At 44.3% G+C, this 18,757-nt stretch overlaps 1 protein-coding gene across 1 annotated transcript; it reads right to left on the bottom strand.

Annotated features, from left to right (window-relative positions):
* Positions 1-785: 785 nt before the first annotated feature.
* Positions 786-17,857, bottom strand: LOC6495498 (tyrosine-protein kinase-like otk). The gene is made up of 7 exons (XM_001958944.4): positions 16,722-17,857; positions 12,469-12,606; positions 12,226-12,387; positions 4,294-5,183; positions 2,083-3,524; positions 1,651-1,987; positions 786-1,563 (listed from the first exon to the last, which is right to left on the bottom strand). Exons 1-7 carry the CDS (start codon positions 16,771-16,773, stop codon positions 1,471-1,473), a joined length of 3,114 nt encoding a protein of 1,037 aa, XP_001958980.1. The 5' UTR covers positions 16,774-17,857; the 3' UTR covers positions 786-1,470.
* Between the last annotated feature and the right edge of the window lie 900 nt (positions 17,858-18,757).

Genomic DNA, 18,757 nt, shown 5'->3' with positions numbered 1-18,757 from the left:
ATGAAACGAAAATTCCAGCTTAAAAGAGTTAATCTTGGAAAAATCCAACTGAAGTTTGTAGAGAAGGAGGAAAAAAATCTTTTCTAACTTTGAAGAAGTCTTTCCTGTTCTATGAGGGTATTTCCACTCCTGACTACTCCCTATACCCTTTCCCAATACGTTTTCTTTTTCTTTTTTCATGCCTGCCACACTTCCTGCTACCAACTGTTCAATCAACCTTTTTTCGGAGGCATTTGATATTCATGACAGGCAGGATATTTGTACGTGCCAGGAAAAGCTAAACAGCCTATCCACTACCGGAGTCTAGGAAAATGGCAACTCATTGTGTAAGTGTGTTGTTTTTGCTGCTGATTCAAATGCAAATATAGCCCAGGATCCTGGGCTTGCTAGTCCTGGCCAAAGTTTTCGCACGAAGAAACTTTTTTTTGGCTACGTAGGCGCTGGAACATCCGGTCGACGAGGAGGTGGGATGGGAGCCGAAGTAGAACTTTAAGCCCCAATAAGCTAAGGCAACTTTACGGTTTATTGCCATGTTTGTTTGTCAATCGTTTTGAGAGACGAAGTCAGGGCCGAGAGGACCCAGGGCCCGGGAAGGCTCAATCCGACATTCAATAGGCGCTCATTTTTCAAATCAAGTGAAGTGTGAATGAGCCAAGTCCGCTCCTTAGCGCCCGACCCCAAAGGACCCTCAACAAATTTGCCATGCCAAATGAAAATGCCTATAAAAAATAGTAACCCAGTCGGCTGAGGGTTAGGGTGATTGGAATTGAAGCTGAGACTGCTGATTTTTCGGTTAAATTTATTTATTCGTGTTTATTTAAATGTTTTGTAAACATGCATCAAAGCTTAAATGTCTAGTCATAAATTTGTTTCGTTTTTTTTTTATCTTATTTCCTATGCACATAATACTTTTAAAGATATACATAAATATATAACTAGGCGTATTTAATAAAATATATGGGTGTGTGTATGCTAAACTAAAAATTTGGCTTAGTTCTTCAATGTTTTTTGAAAAAGAAAAACTTTGAAATCGCTCGTTGTTTGATATATTACTTTACTTATTTAATTATCTTAAAAGTGGATTGTAAAATGCAGATGATAATGTTTAAAATTTTAATCCTAGAAATGCTTCAACTGGTTTAAATGCAAATTTGTGGCAGTTTTTATTTACATTTTAGCTGCATATTTATATGCAGCACCACGCAAATACTTTTATCGAAGATATCTACTTTCAAATACATATAATTTTTCGTTTTATATATATTTTTTATGTTTTTTTGTACAGTTACTGTTAAAATATAGCCATATATATATCGATCTGTGTTTTGCATTAAGTACGCATGTTGAACAGGCGTCCTAGACCAAGACATCCTTACGACTTACACCTAGGGTAGCAATGAAAATACTCGGACAGATACTAAAGACAATATTACGAATTATTTTTTGGCATTTGCTCCATCAGTCTGCTCCTCACTTCTCCAGGCTCTGCATGGCCTTGCTCAGAGCCGCGCCCAGTTGGCTGAACGAAGGACGCTCCTTCGGATTGGACACCCAGCAGGACAACTGGAAATAGTTAAAAAAAAAAGAAAAGTTTATATTACAATTATTAATATCTTATCTTATATATCCTCTTCTATCCTGATAACTTACCAATATCTCTCTCAGACTATCGGGCGTCGATTCGGCCACTGTCCACTCGAGAGTTCCTGCCTGGGATTTCTGGATCACCTGCTCGTTGGTCAGCTCCTCGTGCGGCAGTTTGGTGGCCTGATTGAAGAGTTCCCACACCACCACTCCGTATGCAAAAATGTCACTCTTGGTGGTGTACTCGTCCTCCTGGATGCACTCGGGCGCCAACCACCGGATCGGGAGCAGAGTGTTGCGGTGTTTGTGGTATTCCCGGCTGTACTTGTCTTTGCAAAGAGCTGGATAGGAGACCTTGACTATAAACTCGCTTGAAATGACACAGTTACGAGTCGCCAGATCCCTAAAAAGTTGTTTAAAAATAATAATAAAGTTAATATATTATTTTAAGATTAAGATTAAATGGTTAAGGATAGAAAGGACTTAAAGTACACCTACCTGTGAGTAAAGCGGGCACGATAGATGGCATCCATTCCCCGGGCAATCTGATAGGCCACGGCCAGGACCTGGCTGGTAGTCAATGGTGGGGGTGAGGACGTGGCTGCTGCCGAGGCTGTGTTTACTTTTCCGGCTGTGGCTAGCAGGAACTGTTTGAGATCACCCCAGTCCGTGTACTCCAGCACCATGTAGTGTGGATCCTTTTCGCGGCAGAGTCCAAAGAGACGCACCACTCCCTTGTGGGAGATGCCTCGCAGCAGATCCAGTTGTCGTCGGAACTCCTGGCAGGCCTGCTCGTCCTTGACCTTGTTGAGGGCCTTCACCAGGACCAGTTGATCGAGATCCGATTGCTGCTGCTCCTGTTCCTCCTCCTTAATCTCCTCGATGTCGTCCATGGAGGTTTTGGAGCGGCGTTTCTCGTTGAGCGTGCTGAGGGTGGTGCTGCCACTTCCACTGCCGCCACTGCCATTCTCGCTGTTGCTGTGCTGCTTCTCCGTGTCCGCATCCTTGTCGCTGGGCGAGCCAGTGGCCACCAGGGAGGCCTTCAGCTTGCCAACGAACACATCGCCGAACTCCCCGCGTCCGATCTGAATGAGTTCGGTGAGCCCGGACCTGGGCAAGGCCAACTGCTCGTAGATGTGGGCGGATTTCTTGGAGGCCCTCGACTGCTGACTGCAGGCGGTGTCATCGGACTTCTGGGCATCCCCATTGGACTTGGATCGGGACTGGCCGCCGTGCCCGTTGCGCTGCTTGGAGAGACACGGCTCCTGCTCGGATCCCTTGCCGTTGGCAGCTCCATCTGGCTGATCTCCGCCAGCTTCCTTGGTACTCAGCTCGTTCAGTCGGGCTTTTCTGGCCTGACGACGGTAGCGACACCACAGCATTAGCCCCACCACCAGGACTATGTAGGCCAAGGCCACGGTCATCGTGATAAGAACGGCACGGGTAACGAGGAAGCCATCTCCTCCTGACTCCTCGGGTGGGAAACCATCGCCGGCGGTCTTCACCACCAACTGGACGTCCTCTCGCTTGAGTCCGGCACTGTTGCCAATCGTGCATCCATAGCTGCCCTCGTCCTCCGCCTGGACATTACGGATCTCCAGCGTGCCATTCTCCAGGAACCGGAACCTCTCCCGATCCGTGTTATTTTCACTCAGATACGTCAGATCCTTGTCCCACTGTATGGTGGGTTTCGGGTCGCCAATGGCCTGGCAGTGAATCACGACGTTGCCCTGCTCCGCAGTCTCAATGGGACCCACAGGCGGAACACTGAACTTGGGGGTGACCACCACATTTATGGCCACTGTGGCATTAATTTGTCCCTGGCTATTGGTGGCCAGACAGGTGTAGTTTCCTCTATGATCGGCATTCACGTTCCTGAAGATGAGGGTGCCATTGGCATCCACTTCTACTTGGTCGGGCAGTGAGGTATTCGCATCATCCTGCAGAGAAAAAAGGGCCATAGGACATTCTGCTATTACTATGGGAAACTAAAAAGTTTTCTCCCAGTGTATAGAAACACAAAAAAGGACCTGACAGACAGGCAACCATTACCAACCAATTTGCCAACGTGTCTCATGCGTTTTCATCAAAAATTCCCCCCAACAAAAAAAAAGAGGCCCAAAAGCAATACAAACTTTGAACAGGTTTGGAGTAGTCATAGGTTTGTTTTTTGGCCCAAATGAAAACTTCTTTTAAAAGGGTTTGCTAGCAATTTTTTGGCCGTTTTGTTTTCGCCCAGTCCAAATAGACAAACAGTTGCCAAAATTGGTCGGCCATGGCAAACAGCTGGCGTCACAAAACACTCAATGGTGACGGGAAGGAATATTGGAGGTGTGGGATGACTGGGAGGATGTGGGATGGATGAGGATGTGGAATGGATGAGACAGTCGGATGGATGATGCAGTTGGGTGGGTGGAGATGGTGGTGCTTAGGTCATGATAGACTCAATAGAATTTTGCATATGAAACGGTTTGCTTTTTGAAGGCAAAAGTTTGCCCAGCGGCGCGTTGCGCGTTTTTCAATTTGTCAGTGACATGTGGCGACCAAACATGGCCAAAAGAAGTGCCAGGAATGGCACTAACATTTCCATCTGAGAGCTGTCAAAACGATAACCAAAGGTGCCTTGAATACCGGACTCTATATTGATGACAATCATAATCAAATCTGTACATCCCATCTAGTTTCCCCTTAATCCCTTCAAGTACTCACCCTCATCCATTGCACTTGTGGAGTTGGAGTTCCCTGGGCCTTGCAGTGCACCTTGGCAATGGGAGCATCGAGTTCCAGGTTCTTGGAAGTGGGCTGGGGCACGAACTTGAGCTGCTCGATGACCTCCAGGGTGCCGGGGGACGAATTGATAGGAGCATAGCCCTCCAGTTGCAGCTGACACTGGTACTGGCCAGCATCGCTGGCAATGATGCTGGCGAAGCTCAGTGTTCCATTCTGTTTATGGAGCACCAGGCGAGCATCCTCGCGGAGTAGGGCATCCTTGCCAGAATCGGAAGAGATGCCTGGTAGGGGCAGCGAGTTCCCCAGCTCCACATGCCTCAGAAGCTTCCCGTCCTTGCGCCAGCGAAGTTGGATCCTTTGGTTCTGCAGCTCGGCTGGGAGCTCATAGAGGCAGGTCAAGGCCGCCGGGTCGCCCTCCTTGATGATCGCATGACTGGCAGGTCCTTGGACAATCCGTAAGTCCTCGGGAGCAGAAGGCAGGGCCTCCACGCCGCCGGATCCACCTCGTTTGCCGCGGCACAAGAAAACCTCCTTGCTCCACGACTCTGGCAGCTTCTGGTTCTTCCTCCTGGGCAGTCGGGGAAGGCATTTCAGGCTGGACCTGTAGACGTAGCCCTGCTTGCTCATCACCCGTCCAGCGGCATTGGAGGCAGTGCATCGGTAGAGGCCATCGTCGGCGGCACTCGGCTGGCGAATTATCAGGCGGTGCTGGTCCAACTGGACGTTCTGCCAGGAGCTTAGCTTAGCGCTGTTCCTGTACCATTCGATCTGGAGGGGATCATCGGAGCCGGAGACAGCCTCGACGTGGCATTTGAGGAGGAGCTCGTTGCGATTGCTGCCCAGGAGCTGGACACTGGCCGAGTCAATGTCTGAAAGAATAAGAAAAATACATTTTTAAGTAAAGTTTTTAAGTTTTAAGAGGAAGCCCTCTTTTCTTCAAGTGCTATGTGAAAGGCAGAATGCATATCTTAGCCGTGGAGCGAGTGTGTGGGCCATAAACTAATTGAATTAATGCGAAGAAATAAACGAGGGCTGGCATGGTAGTTCGGTCATTGAGACTCGTGCCAGTTTACAGATTAAGGAACTCTCCCTTTGAAGTTATCGATCAGGCCCCGGTGAAACCGAATAGGCCGGGCATTCCATAAATATGCATAATATATCCGGAAGATACATTTAGCCTTAATGCGTTTTCTTAGCAGTGCGCGAAGGGAATTCGCTTCGCTCCGGGTTCTCTGGCGTTTTCTGTTTATAACTTTGCTTCTTTTCTGGTTTTTTGCAAGTATTTTGCGGAGCATTAAGTGCATTTTATCGTTCAGTTTTGTGCAGAACACGACGCCGCAATCTTTGTCTTTATCGCCGAAGCCTGGCAGCCCATTTAAGGTGTAGAGGAAGCATAAATTGAACTGTCAGTCAGGAGGGAGCGAGTGTGGCAAGACTGGGGGGCAGGGCACCGAGACACCTACTCTACCCTCTCCTATCCCTATCCCGCCATGACTCGTATGTAAATGCTCATATGCTTTTCCATCGCTTTTCCTGCTGGCTTTATGTTTTCTTCTTGGCCAGACGGAACGGAATGGAACGGTACTTGCCACCAACAATTGCTGCATGAGAAAAAGAGTTTGTGGCAGAAAAGAAAAGCGCACGGAAAACAACAAGAAAAACTGCAATAGATGAGAAGAATGTGCTGCATGCCCTGGCATAGGGTTTAATTTATGTTTTAGTGGCATCCGAAGGCGCTGGGGGCGTGGCCAGTCATGTTGCAGACACGCTATTCTACAGATACATATCTCAAAGCTCCAATCTTCCATCTGCAATCTCTGAGATACTCCTTTTGTATCTCGAGTGATAATTAGTAATGGCCAGAGCCCTTGTTTCTCAGTTCCTCTAATAATTTATTTAAATTGTATTTCTTTTCCAGAGTTTCCTTGCTTCCTTCTCAGACTCCCCCATAATTTTCATAAAGCATTTATTTTTTATCTGAGACCAAAACGAAATGGTAGATGTATGTTTTATGGATATTTTCCTATCTACGAATGTTTGCCAGGTTTTCTGGGCGCGTTAGAAAAATTTACATATGCTCATAAATCTTGTTTGGGGCTCTGACTTTGTTTGCCTTTGACTTTGTACCAGTGCCTGTGCCAGTCAGTGGAGTCAGTGAAGACTATACAGAATTCCTCTAAATATTTGTAGACACTTATTTAGTGGCAGCCGCAGCAGCACAAAAACAGCCAAAGACCGGAGAGCTCCGGAGCGACAGCAACAACTCAATAAACAGAGAACGGTGTCTTCGTCTCCGTCTTCGTCGAGGAAGTGTCAAAAGTTTGAAATGTGTTTGGTTTCTGAGTTTTTTGTGTTTTTTTTTTTTTGTATTTTTATTTGTATTTGTGTTGGGGCACGTCCGTCAGATACAGATACACAGGAACGTACTGACGGATACTCATTCAGTTGGCCTGTGGCACAAACTTTTGGTATATGTTACGACTAAAATGACAGTAGAGTGAACTAATTGGCACTTAGACATCCCCTTAGGTGGAAGGGGACACTCAGACGGTGCGACTGTGATTCTGAACAAAAGTATCCAAGTATCTAATGGATGGCCAAACAAGCGAGAGAAGTGAGCAGTCGGCAGGTAAAGTGTGCAGATGATTAGAGATGGAGTTTGGTGATTTCTGGCTACCACATACACGTTTGAATCAGGGGAAAGTCTAGAACCGAAAGTATCTAATAGATAGGTGGATAAAAAGAGTATGGGCTATTAGGATATGATACTAAAGAGCCGAAAATTAATGTATCTTTATAGAGTACTTCATAGCTTTAAGATACTCAAACCTCTCAGCTCAAACCCATAAATCTTTATCTTTTGAAACGACTCATTCTGGGCAGTTGGAATCAGTTTCGGAGTTACTACTCTTCATGGCTGACTAGCTGACTACCTGGTGCAGGTGCGAATACTGGGGCTTTCATCAACTAACTGTAACTCAAATTAGAATGCCCGTTGCCAGTCGCGTCTCGCTAATTAACGAGCGTCTCATTAGGCTGATGTATGCAGCGTCAGAGGCTGCAGAGATCTTTTGACACCTACAGCTGCCACAAAATGAAGGTGTTTGGGGTGTTTTGGGGCAGTGTTGCAAGGGAGGGAGGTGGTGGGTCGGAAGGCGGCCATCATTCACACGTTGAACGTGCAAGGCGAGGTAAACACTCTCTGACTCTGACTGGGAATGGGAATGGGAAAATAAAACGAAGTAAACCAACGCCTCCAAAAGCGGCTCCAAAACAAAATAAATTTGTTCAACTTTTTTTGCCTTTTGGCTGGGAGCATAAACCACGAAACGCTGTAAACAATTGATGGAATTTAGGGGAGCGGGAACCATAAAAAAAAGAACCATACAGAAACAGCAGAGACGCGGCATAAACTCGTCTTGAGTAAACAAAGTGGAAGTAAAATGCGGCAAGGCAGGCCAAACACACAGGCTGGTCGGCCGGCAGGCAGGACGGAATTATAGATATCGAAATTGACAGTTGCCAAGGGGCAGAGGCAGAGGCAGATCGTTCTTATCGAATCCGAAAACCAAAGGAATGGTATAAGTGTGCCGACCGAGTCTTATTTCGTCAACCGATAAGATAAGTTCCCTTAAATGCATTGCATTGCCATGCATTCTGCTGACTTTCCATAAAGAAAATATAATTAATTGATAATCGAATATTGATTAAAAAAATACAAACTGAACTGAAGTTGGAGTGGAAATGTCATAAACCAAGTGGAGGAGCTTCGATCTGAAAAACAGGGGGTAGAAAGGTTATTATAGCCCAAAGGGGAGACCATAGAAGTGGCTGAATTTCTCAAGTGGCCGGCAGTAATTGTAAAACGTTAATGGACTTATGGCAGCTCGTTGGCCAGTTGGCCAGTTCTGGCCACTCCACTCCATTTCACTTCAATCGGTTGGGGGGCCCACTCTCTGTGTGTATGCTGTTGTGGTGCACAAAGCGGCTTACAAGTTATTGACCCATTTCACAAATTGGCGCAGATGCAATTGAAAGTGGGCGGGGTATGGCCAGGTCTGGTTATTGCATATTAGAACATCTTTCAGATCATCAGTAAACTATAAGTACTTCCCAACTCGTTGTCCAGCCATTGACAGAAATCGATGATAACTTTTTCATCAACTGATTTTCATGCCAATCTCTTGGATATTCTTTCCTCTTTTACGGCTTTCCCAGTGGCCATTTTCTTGGGAAATTTATGACTACAAGTGACCGTCTGGGTCTGAGCTAGCAAGTGTTCCAGTGCGTTATCGCCGGGATCTTTAATTAAAGTTGGCCAGTCTCGGTCCTGGTCGCAGTCCTGGTCCCAGTCGCTGTCTCAGCACCCCCTTAGTACAGAACGGAACGGTTTTCAAATTAAAACGTTAAACATTCGATTATCGCACATAGTAAGCGTTTGGGGAAATCCTGACAATTTTCCCCCATTTCCATTAGCCAGAGGCTTACAAAAAAAGGGATTAGTTGGCTTAAAAGAATTTGGGATTTAAGAGAAGACCATTTTAGTTAAAAAGGATGCTCTGAGCTGATACTTTTTAGATGACCCCTTTGGAAAACCCCTTTTTAATTTCAATATCCTTGCCCTACGCCCTTGTCCTCGGTTGCCCTCTAATGCTTGCCCCCAAAAGTTGCTAATGATCAACTCGTGTAACAACAGAGAAAAGCCAAAAGTAAAATAAATGCCAAAAAAAGAAAGAAAGTAAAGTAAAAATCACACAAAATAAATAGAATATCCTAGAGTTGGAAAGAGTCGGGAATAATGGGCGAAGTAGAGATAGAGAGAGCGCGCCAAAAAGTTGGCAACATTTTCTATTTTCAAGCTCGTGTCTGTGGGTCTCTGTTTTTCTGTCTTTCCTGTCTGTCTGCCGGTCCTGCGTCCTCTTTAATGTTCTCCGGGCTCCGAGCTCGGCTCGTAAAATTTTATGCGTTTTTCCGGCATTCACAAAATGAAAATTATCCGGTTCCTCCCCTCGATGAATCCCCCAGATTTCGTAACACCACCACCCTTGCCTTGCCTCGACTTGGCTTGGCTTGGTTGTTCGTAAAATAAAAACCCAACTTGCCAACTGCAGTCAACTTGAACTTGTGTCTAGAGCCCAGATATACACTGGGAACTGGGTACTGGTTACTGGATACAGTGGGTCTACGTATATGTCTGATGGGGGTGCTGTTGTGCTGATTTGAGGGTTGCTTTTTGTGTCCTGCCCTGCCTTGGAATGGAGAACCCCCTTGAATTTGGTTTACTTGGTGTGTCTTTGCATTTTGTTTGGTTTTTATGACTTTGCTGGCTGTTTGGTTGCCATTGTTGCTGCTGCCGAGCTGGCGAGCTGCTGCTGATGTTGCTGCTGCCATTTCTCATTTTATGTTTATGTTTCGTGTTAATGTTGCATTTCATTTCCCCGTACATTTCAGCATACAAACACATTCTGTACCCCATCCTCCGATCCACCTTCGCTCAGCTGTTCACCAGGGTCCTGGTGTATATATCCTGAACTAAAGTCCTGAGAGTCCAACAACCCCTTTCACTCAGCAAATGTTTGGAATGTCTCCCCGTCTGTCTGCCAGGACTGGAGACTGCTCCTGTGACTGCGACTGCCAGTCGTCTGGTTACAGTCTGACTCCTCTTGGTTCGCTTCCTTTTTTGTTTTGGCCCTGACTTGATTCTGGGTCCTGACGGTTTTTATTGCCGGTTCACTGTCTGTTTAATTCCTCCGCTGTCTGCTTAATTCTTTGTAGTCATTGGTTAGTTTTCAAGCACTGTCAGCATTTGGCAGCGACTTTTTATGGTCCTCGAATGAGGTTCGCTTCACTTTTCCATAAAGATTGGAGAGCAAAATTACTGAAATGTTTTGAGGAATGTGATTTTTCATCTAGATTTCATCTAGAAATTTATAAAAATAAATTAATCTGGCTAGCATACTAGCTAGTGTTTTAAGAATATGATTAAATATTTCTTGAAGCTAAGTTTTCTTGATATTTTCTTGAGGAATTTTTGTATTTAATATCTCTGATTTATCTTCAACATTTTTAGGGAATAGATAAGTCGTTTATATCCAAAGATTTTCTCTTAATTCCTTTCTCTATTTTTCTGTCGCAAATTTGTTAAATGTTGCAAGCGAAAATGTCACTTTTCTTGCGCTTAATTGAACACTTATTTTCCCTCCAAAAAGATGAAAAGATGAAAATCCCCGGAAAAAGACAATGGAGCTGGAACCATAGACGATGCCTTGGAGTCGTGGAAGGAAAAATAAATGAGACACCAGCCAGTGGAGAAGCTCTATGCATATTTTAATAGTTCTTGTCTGCTGAAAAGTTATGAGATTGATGGAAACAGCGGCAGGGGGCTGTAATCACATAACCCACTTAGCCTCAGCTGGCGCCAAGATGTACTCCCAGCTCTTCCACTCCCCATCCTGCCCCATGGGCTTTCAACAACAACAGCTGCTGCTCCTGCTGCACCAGCAATTAAAATCAACTCCCGAAACTACAAATTAATTAGTTAATTAATTAGCTAAAAACACTTGAGATGAGGCCGGGATATAAATAGTCCATCCACTGCTGTTGGGTGGCTTTGATCAGAACGCGGATGCCGAGGCCGTGCTGACAGGTCTGGTAGCAACCAGATACATCAGATATATATCTCTACTAAAGGAGGAGCTGCTCCTCCGAAACACATGCACTCCAGATTGTGCATAAAAACTCGCGTTTTGTTTACATCCCAAGGAGGAGGGAGCCGGGGGCAACTGTTTGTTAAATTTATGCATTTTTCTGCTTAAAGGCAAATGCAACTAAATGAACATCAATCACGTAAGGCCGCGGCCAAGAACTGCAACTGCACTTGCTACTTGGAGAGGGAACTATCAGAGCTGCACAGAAAACTGAAGTTCTAAAGAAAAATATTCAAAATAAATGAAATACTCAGGCTTAGTTTAAAGTGGCTTTAGCAGAATATATTCTTTTAAATTTGTAACTTTTCATTTAATTGTAGTATATATATTTTCTAGCTACTATCTTTTTCTTTCAGTGTGTAGCTTCTTCATTTAGTTCTTCTGCCTTTCATGCTCTGTTGCATGGGACTGCATTTTGTGCACTGCACTGCACTTCCTGTGGCACAAAGGGATGAGGCATTGGGGCATGGGTTGGGTTGGGGCACTATATCTGACGCATGTACATCAAAACTTTCGGTTTTTATCTTTCATCAGTTTGTTGTTAGTACTGTTGTTGTTTTTGTTGTCTTGGCCGCTTCGGTTGCATTTTTATGCCTCTTTACCTTTGTGTTGTATCTTGTGGTTTGCCCAGATCTACAGAAAAAAGGGGGCGGGGCAGGCACAGGGAGGTGGAGCTAGGAATGCCATTAAATGCAGCATTAATCAAATGAATTGGCCCTCTGTATAGATATTTTCACTTGCACTTTGAAAAAAAGGCATTTAGAAGGTCTTTGAACTTGGAATGGAAAATGGGTAAGAGCTTGCAGTATTTTAATAAACATTTAAAATTAAAAATAAAACTATAGTTTCATTACTAGTATTAAAATTACCATTATTATATTATTCTCTAATATATTATATGTAGATAGATATAGAATACTTTCTGGAGTAGAGCAAGGTACTTAGAGTACCTTGTGTTTATATCTCTGAGATATGGAGTACTTTTTGGGGAGTGTAACTGTTCCTTTTCCTTATAAATATATCCCCATTTTAACCAAAAATTTTGATCAGTGCTATGGCATTGTGTCTGCTTCCCTTTGTTAATTGAAACAAGCCAAGAATCATAGACTTCCACTACAACTTAGTCGATTCAAAGTCAATTTGTTGATTGCAACCATTTAGCATATATGCATGTATGAGTCGAAGGGATCAAATAACTACTCACATATCACACTCAATTTGGCTGGGGGAGACGCCTCCCTGGCGCCGCTGGCCAAACTTGTGGCAATGCAAACATAATCGCCAACATCCTCGGCACGTTGCACCGCCTCGATATGCAAATGGGAGCCGATTTGATAGACACGCTTGTCATACGCAATCCGATGTCCTGCAATCCGACACACAAAATAGTTTAATGGAATATGGAATGGTGCAAAATGGTATGCAAATATATATCCAAGACCCTTACCATTATGCAGCCACTCGTAATGTAATTCGCTGGAGGGATCCGTGGATGCCTGGCATTCAAAGTCAACGGATTCGTTTTCCACAACCGACTGACTTTGGGGCAGTTGCAGGAAGTGTGACGAGTTGGAGGAAACCAAAGCTGCAAGTGCAACAAATAAATTACAAAGTATTAGTAGGTATTATATTGTACATTATCCTTTCGAATGATTTCGTGAGAGAGTACTATAATTTCGCTTAATTAAAGTGGTTTAAACAAATTAAATACGCTTAAGCTGCTTAAATTACAGTATTTAACGGAAATGTAATTTTGTTAAGCACTTTCCAACACCAGAACAGCAGAAACCAAAAAAAAGGAGTAAAAAACGGAGCATAAAAACCCTAAAAAAACGTCGTATAGAGATTTGAATACAAAACTGGAATACTCTCTAACCTTTATTTTTTTTAAATTATAAGCAATATATTCAAAGTAAAATTCTTAGGTTAAAAAGTCTACAAATCTTTGGTAAATAATTTAAAAAAGTTTCATAACCAAAACTAAAACAGTTTTTTGGGAAAGAGCATCCTTAAACCACATTTATTAAAAAAGAAACTCCAACATGGTGGCTTGGTGGCTCCAACTGAAGTTGCGTGTCCTCAAAACAAAATTACAATATGTGCACGAAAAAATAAAATAAACAAAAAACACGTATACTGGGCTCTGTTCCAACATAATTAAAAGCTCTGAGAAAAAACGGGCATAAAAAACAGGTCCTGGTCCGGCCAGGAGCAAAAAAAAGGAGACATATTAAGCGAGAAAATATGTTTTCATTCATTCAATTTATGTATTTAACTTTTTGTTGTTGGCGGTGAATGCAATTTGGTTATTATATTAAATCAACAGCCGCAAAATGCAATTTGTGACAATTTTTTTATTAAATGCAATTCAATGGTATGGTGTATGCATTTAAAACAAGGATCAGTTAATGAGCCGACAGGATATACGTGTGTAGGGAGAATATGGCGAAGGCGCCAGAGGCGTTTAATGCGAACAAACATGATTTGGAAACTAAAAGCAATTCAAAAGCAATTATTTCTGATTGTACAAGCCAGGGGAACAAGTTGAGCAAAACGGCAACCATTATATTTGGCCACTAATTGGAGCAATTTGAGACAACACCTCTCCGATTGTGGGGAGCCAGGAGTTTCTGGCCAAGACCTGGCACTCAGACCACGACTCGGAATCAATAAGCGGTCCAAGAACACAGCCAACAACAACATCATTAAAGCCAGTTCTGGTCGCAACTGAGGCTGAAGGCTTTCATATGCCAGTCACATAGCCGGACGACGTGTTATGATACAAGGCAGCAGTCCTCGCCGAAGACCCAGACCAGGCGCTTGGTTCTGCTCCACCTCCCCAGGGTCCACCGCCTCATCCCTGTCCACCATGCCCTGCCCCGCCTCTGAATCGATTTAATTTGCCGTGCGGAAAACGAGTTCGAAAGGGGCATCCACAGAGGGCCTCAAAGTCAGTTACTGGGCGTCGATTAAAGAAATATGCGCCCCACTCTCTTTTTGGCCTGGTGCGTCTGCCACGTTGATTGCGCCGATGTGGGCCCCAAAAGTGCGTTAAGAGCGGCTGGGGAGGGGCACAAAAATTATAGGAAGGCGGCCCAGAAGGCTGGCCAGATGCGGGAAGGAGCCAGAGGAGGTACAGAGGCAAACAGAAAAAGTGTTGATGCTGCAAACATCAGCGACAAAGCCACGGAGCAGCGGGCAGTCCCAAGATCCAACTGCCCAGCTCGATGGGTCTGTGGAAGTACACTTTAAAAATAAATAGCGACTTTTACATTAAAGAATGTATATTATTTAAGGAGAGAATAGTATTCTTAGATGTTCTTTAAAGTCTTTAAAGACAAGCTTTACTAGATGAATTTTAATAACATCTATGCTGCTGGAACTCCTAAATGATTCTAGCTTATAACATCATCCTTCTATGCCCCATAACCCTCTTATTTTTATGAAAAATATATATATTCTCAGTGTATTATTCGTTTATGCCGTTCACTATCTTGGAGAGTGCGTGTGTGTGATAATTAGTTCGTTTGTTTGGCTCAAATAACCGAAATCAGCAAGTCAGCAGCCGTAAAAGCAGCATCAGTCCGGGAATCGGGGAATCGAGAATTGAGAAGGCGGACTCTGGACTGGACTGGAGTGGAGTGAAGTGGAGACCCACTGCTGTGGCCCTCCTGCTCATCAGCATATTACAGCACACACATAGCATCTTGAGATTCAGATTCAAGGCAGACACAGATACGGATACCGGATAGTGATTCAACTTCAACTTCAACTGCCGCAAATTGTGCGGCAACATTTGTCGATTAGGCACAATGAATGCGAAATATTGTTGTAATAATCAGGCAACCCACTGTGGCAGCCACTTGAACTTGCCCCATGGGTGGCGTTTTGATTTGATTTTCGTTGGGTGGATGGCTGGAGGGCAAGTGGGAGACAGGGGGCTGGCGAAAGGGAGAGAAAAGTGAACTGTCATTCTGGAATTTGTGGCATTTTGTCTGGGAAACTGGGAAACCTTTGCCGGAAAAAGCTGCAAGTCAACTGTCAGACAGACACTGAATGAAAAGTGGAAATATGTCAGACAATTATACGTCAGAAACGATTGAGCTTGGATTGTATTTAGATTGAAAGGAGCAGGATTCTTTGATGGGATTGAAATTTAATTTGGAGTCTTATTTTCCTATCTTTCTTTCTTTATATATATCCATTTTTGATATTTCATGTTGATTCATGGAATCTAGTCTGCCATGCTCTAGCCCCTTGTAATTTGTGAAAGGGAACTTTCGACTTGAAGTCTTTAAGGCTGACGAAGGACACGGGCAGGCAGGCATCCAAACAGCCAGGCAGGCAACCAGTCAGGCATCCAGGCAGACAGGCAGGAGTAGTTGCTGCCTCTGTTGCTGCCACAGCTGCCCTTAATGTGGGATGCGATGCTTTTGGGTTTTGGCCTGGCATGTTGCATGCAGCATTTTGCATGCTTGAATAACAAATTATGACTGCCACACAAAAGGAGTTCGCACACAGCCACACACACTGACAGCCACATTATTTGCCATACAAATAATGGACCTTTGTAGCGTTGCACAGATTTTGAAATATGCGACTCGGTCTTTCCACTCCAGCCCTCTCAGCTCTCCCTGCCAGTGTCTGCCGGCAGCCAGCAGCCGGCTGGCTTTTGTTTGCGGCTGTTTGCCTTTGTGCTACTTAACAGTCAGCAGTTTTCATCTTGGTCCTGTCTCACTAACACACACACACAGACACACACACATGTGCGTATTTAAGGACTTTCGTTTGCATAATCGTCGTGTCCCTCTTGAGACCCGAGAGAGAGATCCCCTTTCGTCTTGGTCCGAACCCTCTTATAATCCTGCCGGTAAACTATATTTGATTAGCTGAATTTTCGGCGTCGCTTGTCTCACTTCAAGTGGCCCTTACTGATCCTTGCCTGCCAAGTCCTTTTCATTTCAAATGTGTTTTGTGTGCACTTAGAGAAAGGATCTATAATATATAGTTTATCAAAATACTTTGTCCTGTTATTTGTTAACTACCTTTTTGTTTCTCTGTATTGGTTTCCGGCCCTTATTTGTTTTTCTTTTCATTTGGAGTCCTTTTTCGTTTGTTATTATTGTTGTTTGCCTAACGACTTCATTTTTTGAAGTTGTCCGGCATGTCCTTTTCCTCAATAGGGCCTCAGCTTCCTCTCCCGCTAGGATTGCCCTAGGACTCCTACTAAGTCGCTCCTCTATTTGAAATTAGTTCTGCCAGATGGGTGGCTAAAACTGGCTCCTGGCTGACTTCTAATTGAGTCATTTTTCACGCTGCCTGCTTTTCAAACTCAATTGCTGGAGACAAAGGCACGTCGGGTGTTTGGTTTCTGCCTTCTGCCAATTCCGAAATAGCCCTCAAACGAATTAAATACAAAAAAGTAGAAGTTCCTTGGCCCTGAGGGCGTCTAATAGAAGCCACATTACGGGTGGTTTCATTCACTATATGGAATGGCAAATATTCAAAGTAAATGTTGTGATTCCTTTGAAGTTGCCATCGCCACAGCGACGATCCAGTTTCAGAATAAATCAAATCCCAATACCCAATCTCAGAAAAACAAACAAATAAACGCGATTGCGATCCGAGCGGATGAATGAAACTCAAATCAAATAATGTTTCAATTTAGAACCCCCTTTGAGAGATACCCACTCCACTTACCCATCATCAAAGCCTGGACTAGAATCCAAACTGAGATCCTTAACGCCGCCATATCCGTATTTTTGTAGTTTTATCCTTTTCAAGAGTCCTTGGCAGCTCTGTTCTCAATTAGCAAGTGATGAAAAAAAAGGCGAACACTCACACGCGAATCGGATATAGTCGATATCGGAGTCGGAGTTGATCCACCAGCACATCCACCCGGAGGAGAGTCGCTATAAGTGCCGGCCACTCGAAAATGCACTCAACGCATTTGTAAATATTCAATATTTGGATGCCAGACGACGATGACGATGACAACGACGATGGCAACGGCAGCGACAACTCCAACGACCACGACGACTGCCCTTTTTCAGTGGTTTACCCCCTGAAGGGATGGGGTTTGCTGGGTTGCTGGGTGGTTGGGTGGTGGTGGTGAGGGCGGTTTTTTGATATTTACTGTGGACACTCAAATTAAATTGCTATTTACATAGTTGGAACGCATGAAATGCATTTATCACCGAACACACAGACACCAAAAGCCAAAAGAGATACGCCACTTGCTGTTGGTTTATGTTTCGTGGTTGCGTTTTATTCTTTATCAGTGCCTAGATTGACAAGCGACAAGCAACGGGCAGCGGGAAGCAGAACGCGGTATCTGACGGATACCGACAAAGGTATCTAGATACACAAAATGCAATGCTCGAAGACGCAGATACGTGGGCCACGACGTGGACGGCGCGATGCGGCGCGACGGTTGCAAGCGGGAGTTCAATTACCCAAGAGAACGCGAGCCGATACCGAGCGCAACAAATCAACTTAATTTGTATCCGAAAGATACAAAGGCATGCCTTGAATCCGTTGCCGTTGCTTTTGTTGTTGCCTGCTTTTGCTGCTGCTGCTGCATCTGCTGCTGTTGCATCCTTGGCATCCCGAACCGGCTTTTGGTGGGTGAATCCGCCACCCGATGTTCTGGGGCAGGGGTACGACGAGACTAGCCAGTCAGTTCTGCCTCACAAAGTCACTTGGGGGAAAAACACCACAACTCGCACTGGAAACGTATCCGAAAGATACAGAACGAAACGAAACGGAGCGGAGTATCTAATCGAAACGAACTGCACGCGCTCGTAGTCTGTTTATTATTAAACTCCCTGCCGGCTGTTTCCAGTTGATGGTGGGAACCGGCTTTCCGTCCTGAGAGTGTGTTGGTGCCAAATACTGGGTTCAGTGCGAGAGCAGTGCCTGTATTCCTGACAGTGTTGCCGTGCTGCATGCCGGGTATTTTAGGCGCCAAAGTTTGAAAATATATTTTGAATTATACTGTTAATAGATCTAGTTACTTTTTAAATGCAAATATTTTTAAATAAAATGTATAGAAGTAAAATAATAATAGTAAGGGAGTAATATGTTTAAAAATAATTTCTCAAGTTAAAATCAAGTTAAAATACAAGTTAATTAATTAGACAACTGATACACTGATACTGTATATCTTCTTAATAATTAATTAACTTTTGATTTGCATGATTATACAGTTCCCACATACATTTCCAGTTGATTAAAAGCCATGATTAAAAGTCAGAACTGCCAAATGAAGCTATCATCTGTCGGTAATCAGTCAGAAGTTATCATTCCTAAAACCGCCCGTTGCTTCCCCCGATTTTAAATCCAAACAATAATGCGCCGTAATGACCAAACCAAGGAAGCCTCTAAAATGGGGTGGTCGAGCGGTAGCTAGGAGGAGGAGGAGGAGAAGGTGAATCCATTGGTGGCTTGCTGTTTTTACGAGCAGATACACGCGCTTGGGGAAACTGCAATAGGTTGCCGCTAGCCCCCCTGCCACATCCATCTAAGACAGTTAGCCTGAGACTACTGTGTGTGTGGTGTGCCTGGGTGTTTTCCATTTTATAGTTTTCCGCTTGTATTTTTTACGAGGCCTTTCAACCCCGCACAAAAGGAAAAACCAACCCAAGAGCCACAAAAACAATTGCAACAGCAGATTCAGATCCTTGGGCCCGGCGTTGACTGACACCCAACAGTCGTAAAATGCCGCTGCCATTTGT

The sequence above is a fragment of the Drosophila ananassae genome, chromosome 3L (assembly GCF_017639315.1).
Source record: "Drosophila ananassae strain 14024-0371.13 chromosome 3L, ASM1763931v2, whole genome shotgun sequence".
Lineage (NCBI taxonomy): Eukaryota > Metazoa > Arthropoda > Insecta > Diptera > Drosophilidae > Drosophila > Drosophila ananassae.
This window is presented reverse-complemented; position numbering and strand designations above follow the sequence as displayed.

Excerpts from the sequence above, each read along its gene's own strand:
- LOC6495498 (XM_001958944.4), bottom strand. The coding sequence starts at position 16,773 with ATGGCGGCGTTAAGGATCTCAGTTTGGATTCTAGTCCAGGCTTTGATG. Across the intron at positions 12,388-12,468 it reads TTACGAGTGGCTGCATAATG|GACATCGGATTGCGTATGAC; the intron begins GTAAGGGTCTTG and ends GTCGGATTGCAG. Across the intron at positions 1,988-2,082 it reads CGTGCCCGCTTTACTCACAG|GGATCTGGCGACTCGTAACT; the intron begins GTAGGTGTACTT and ends ACAACTTTTTAG.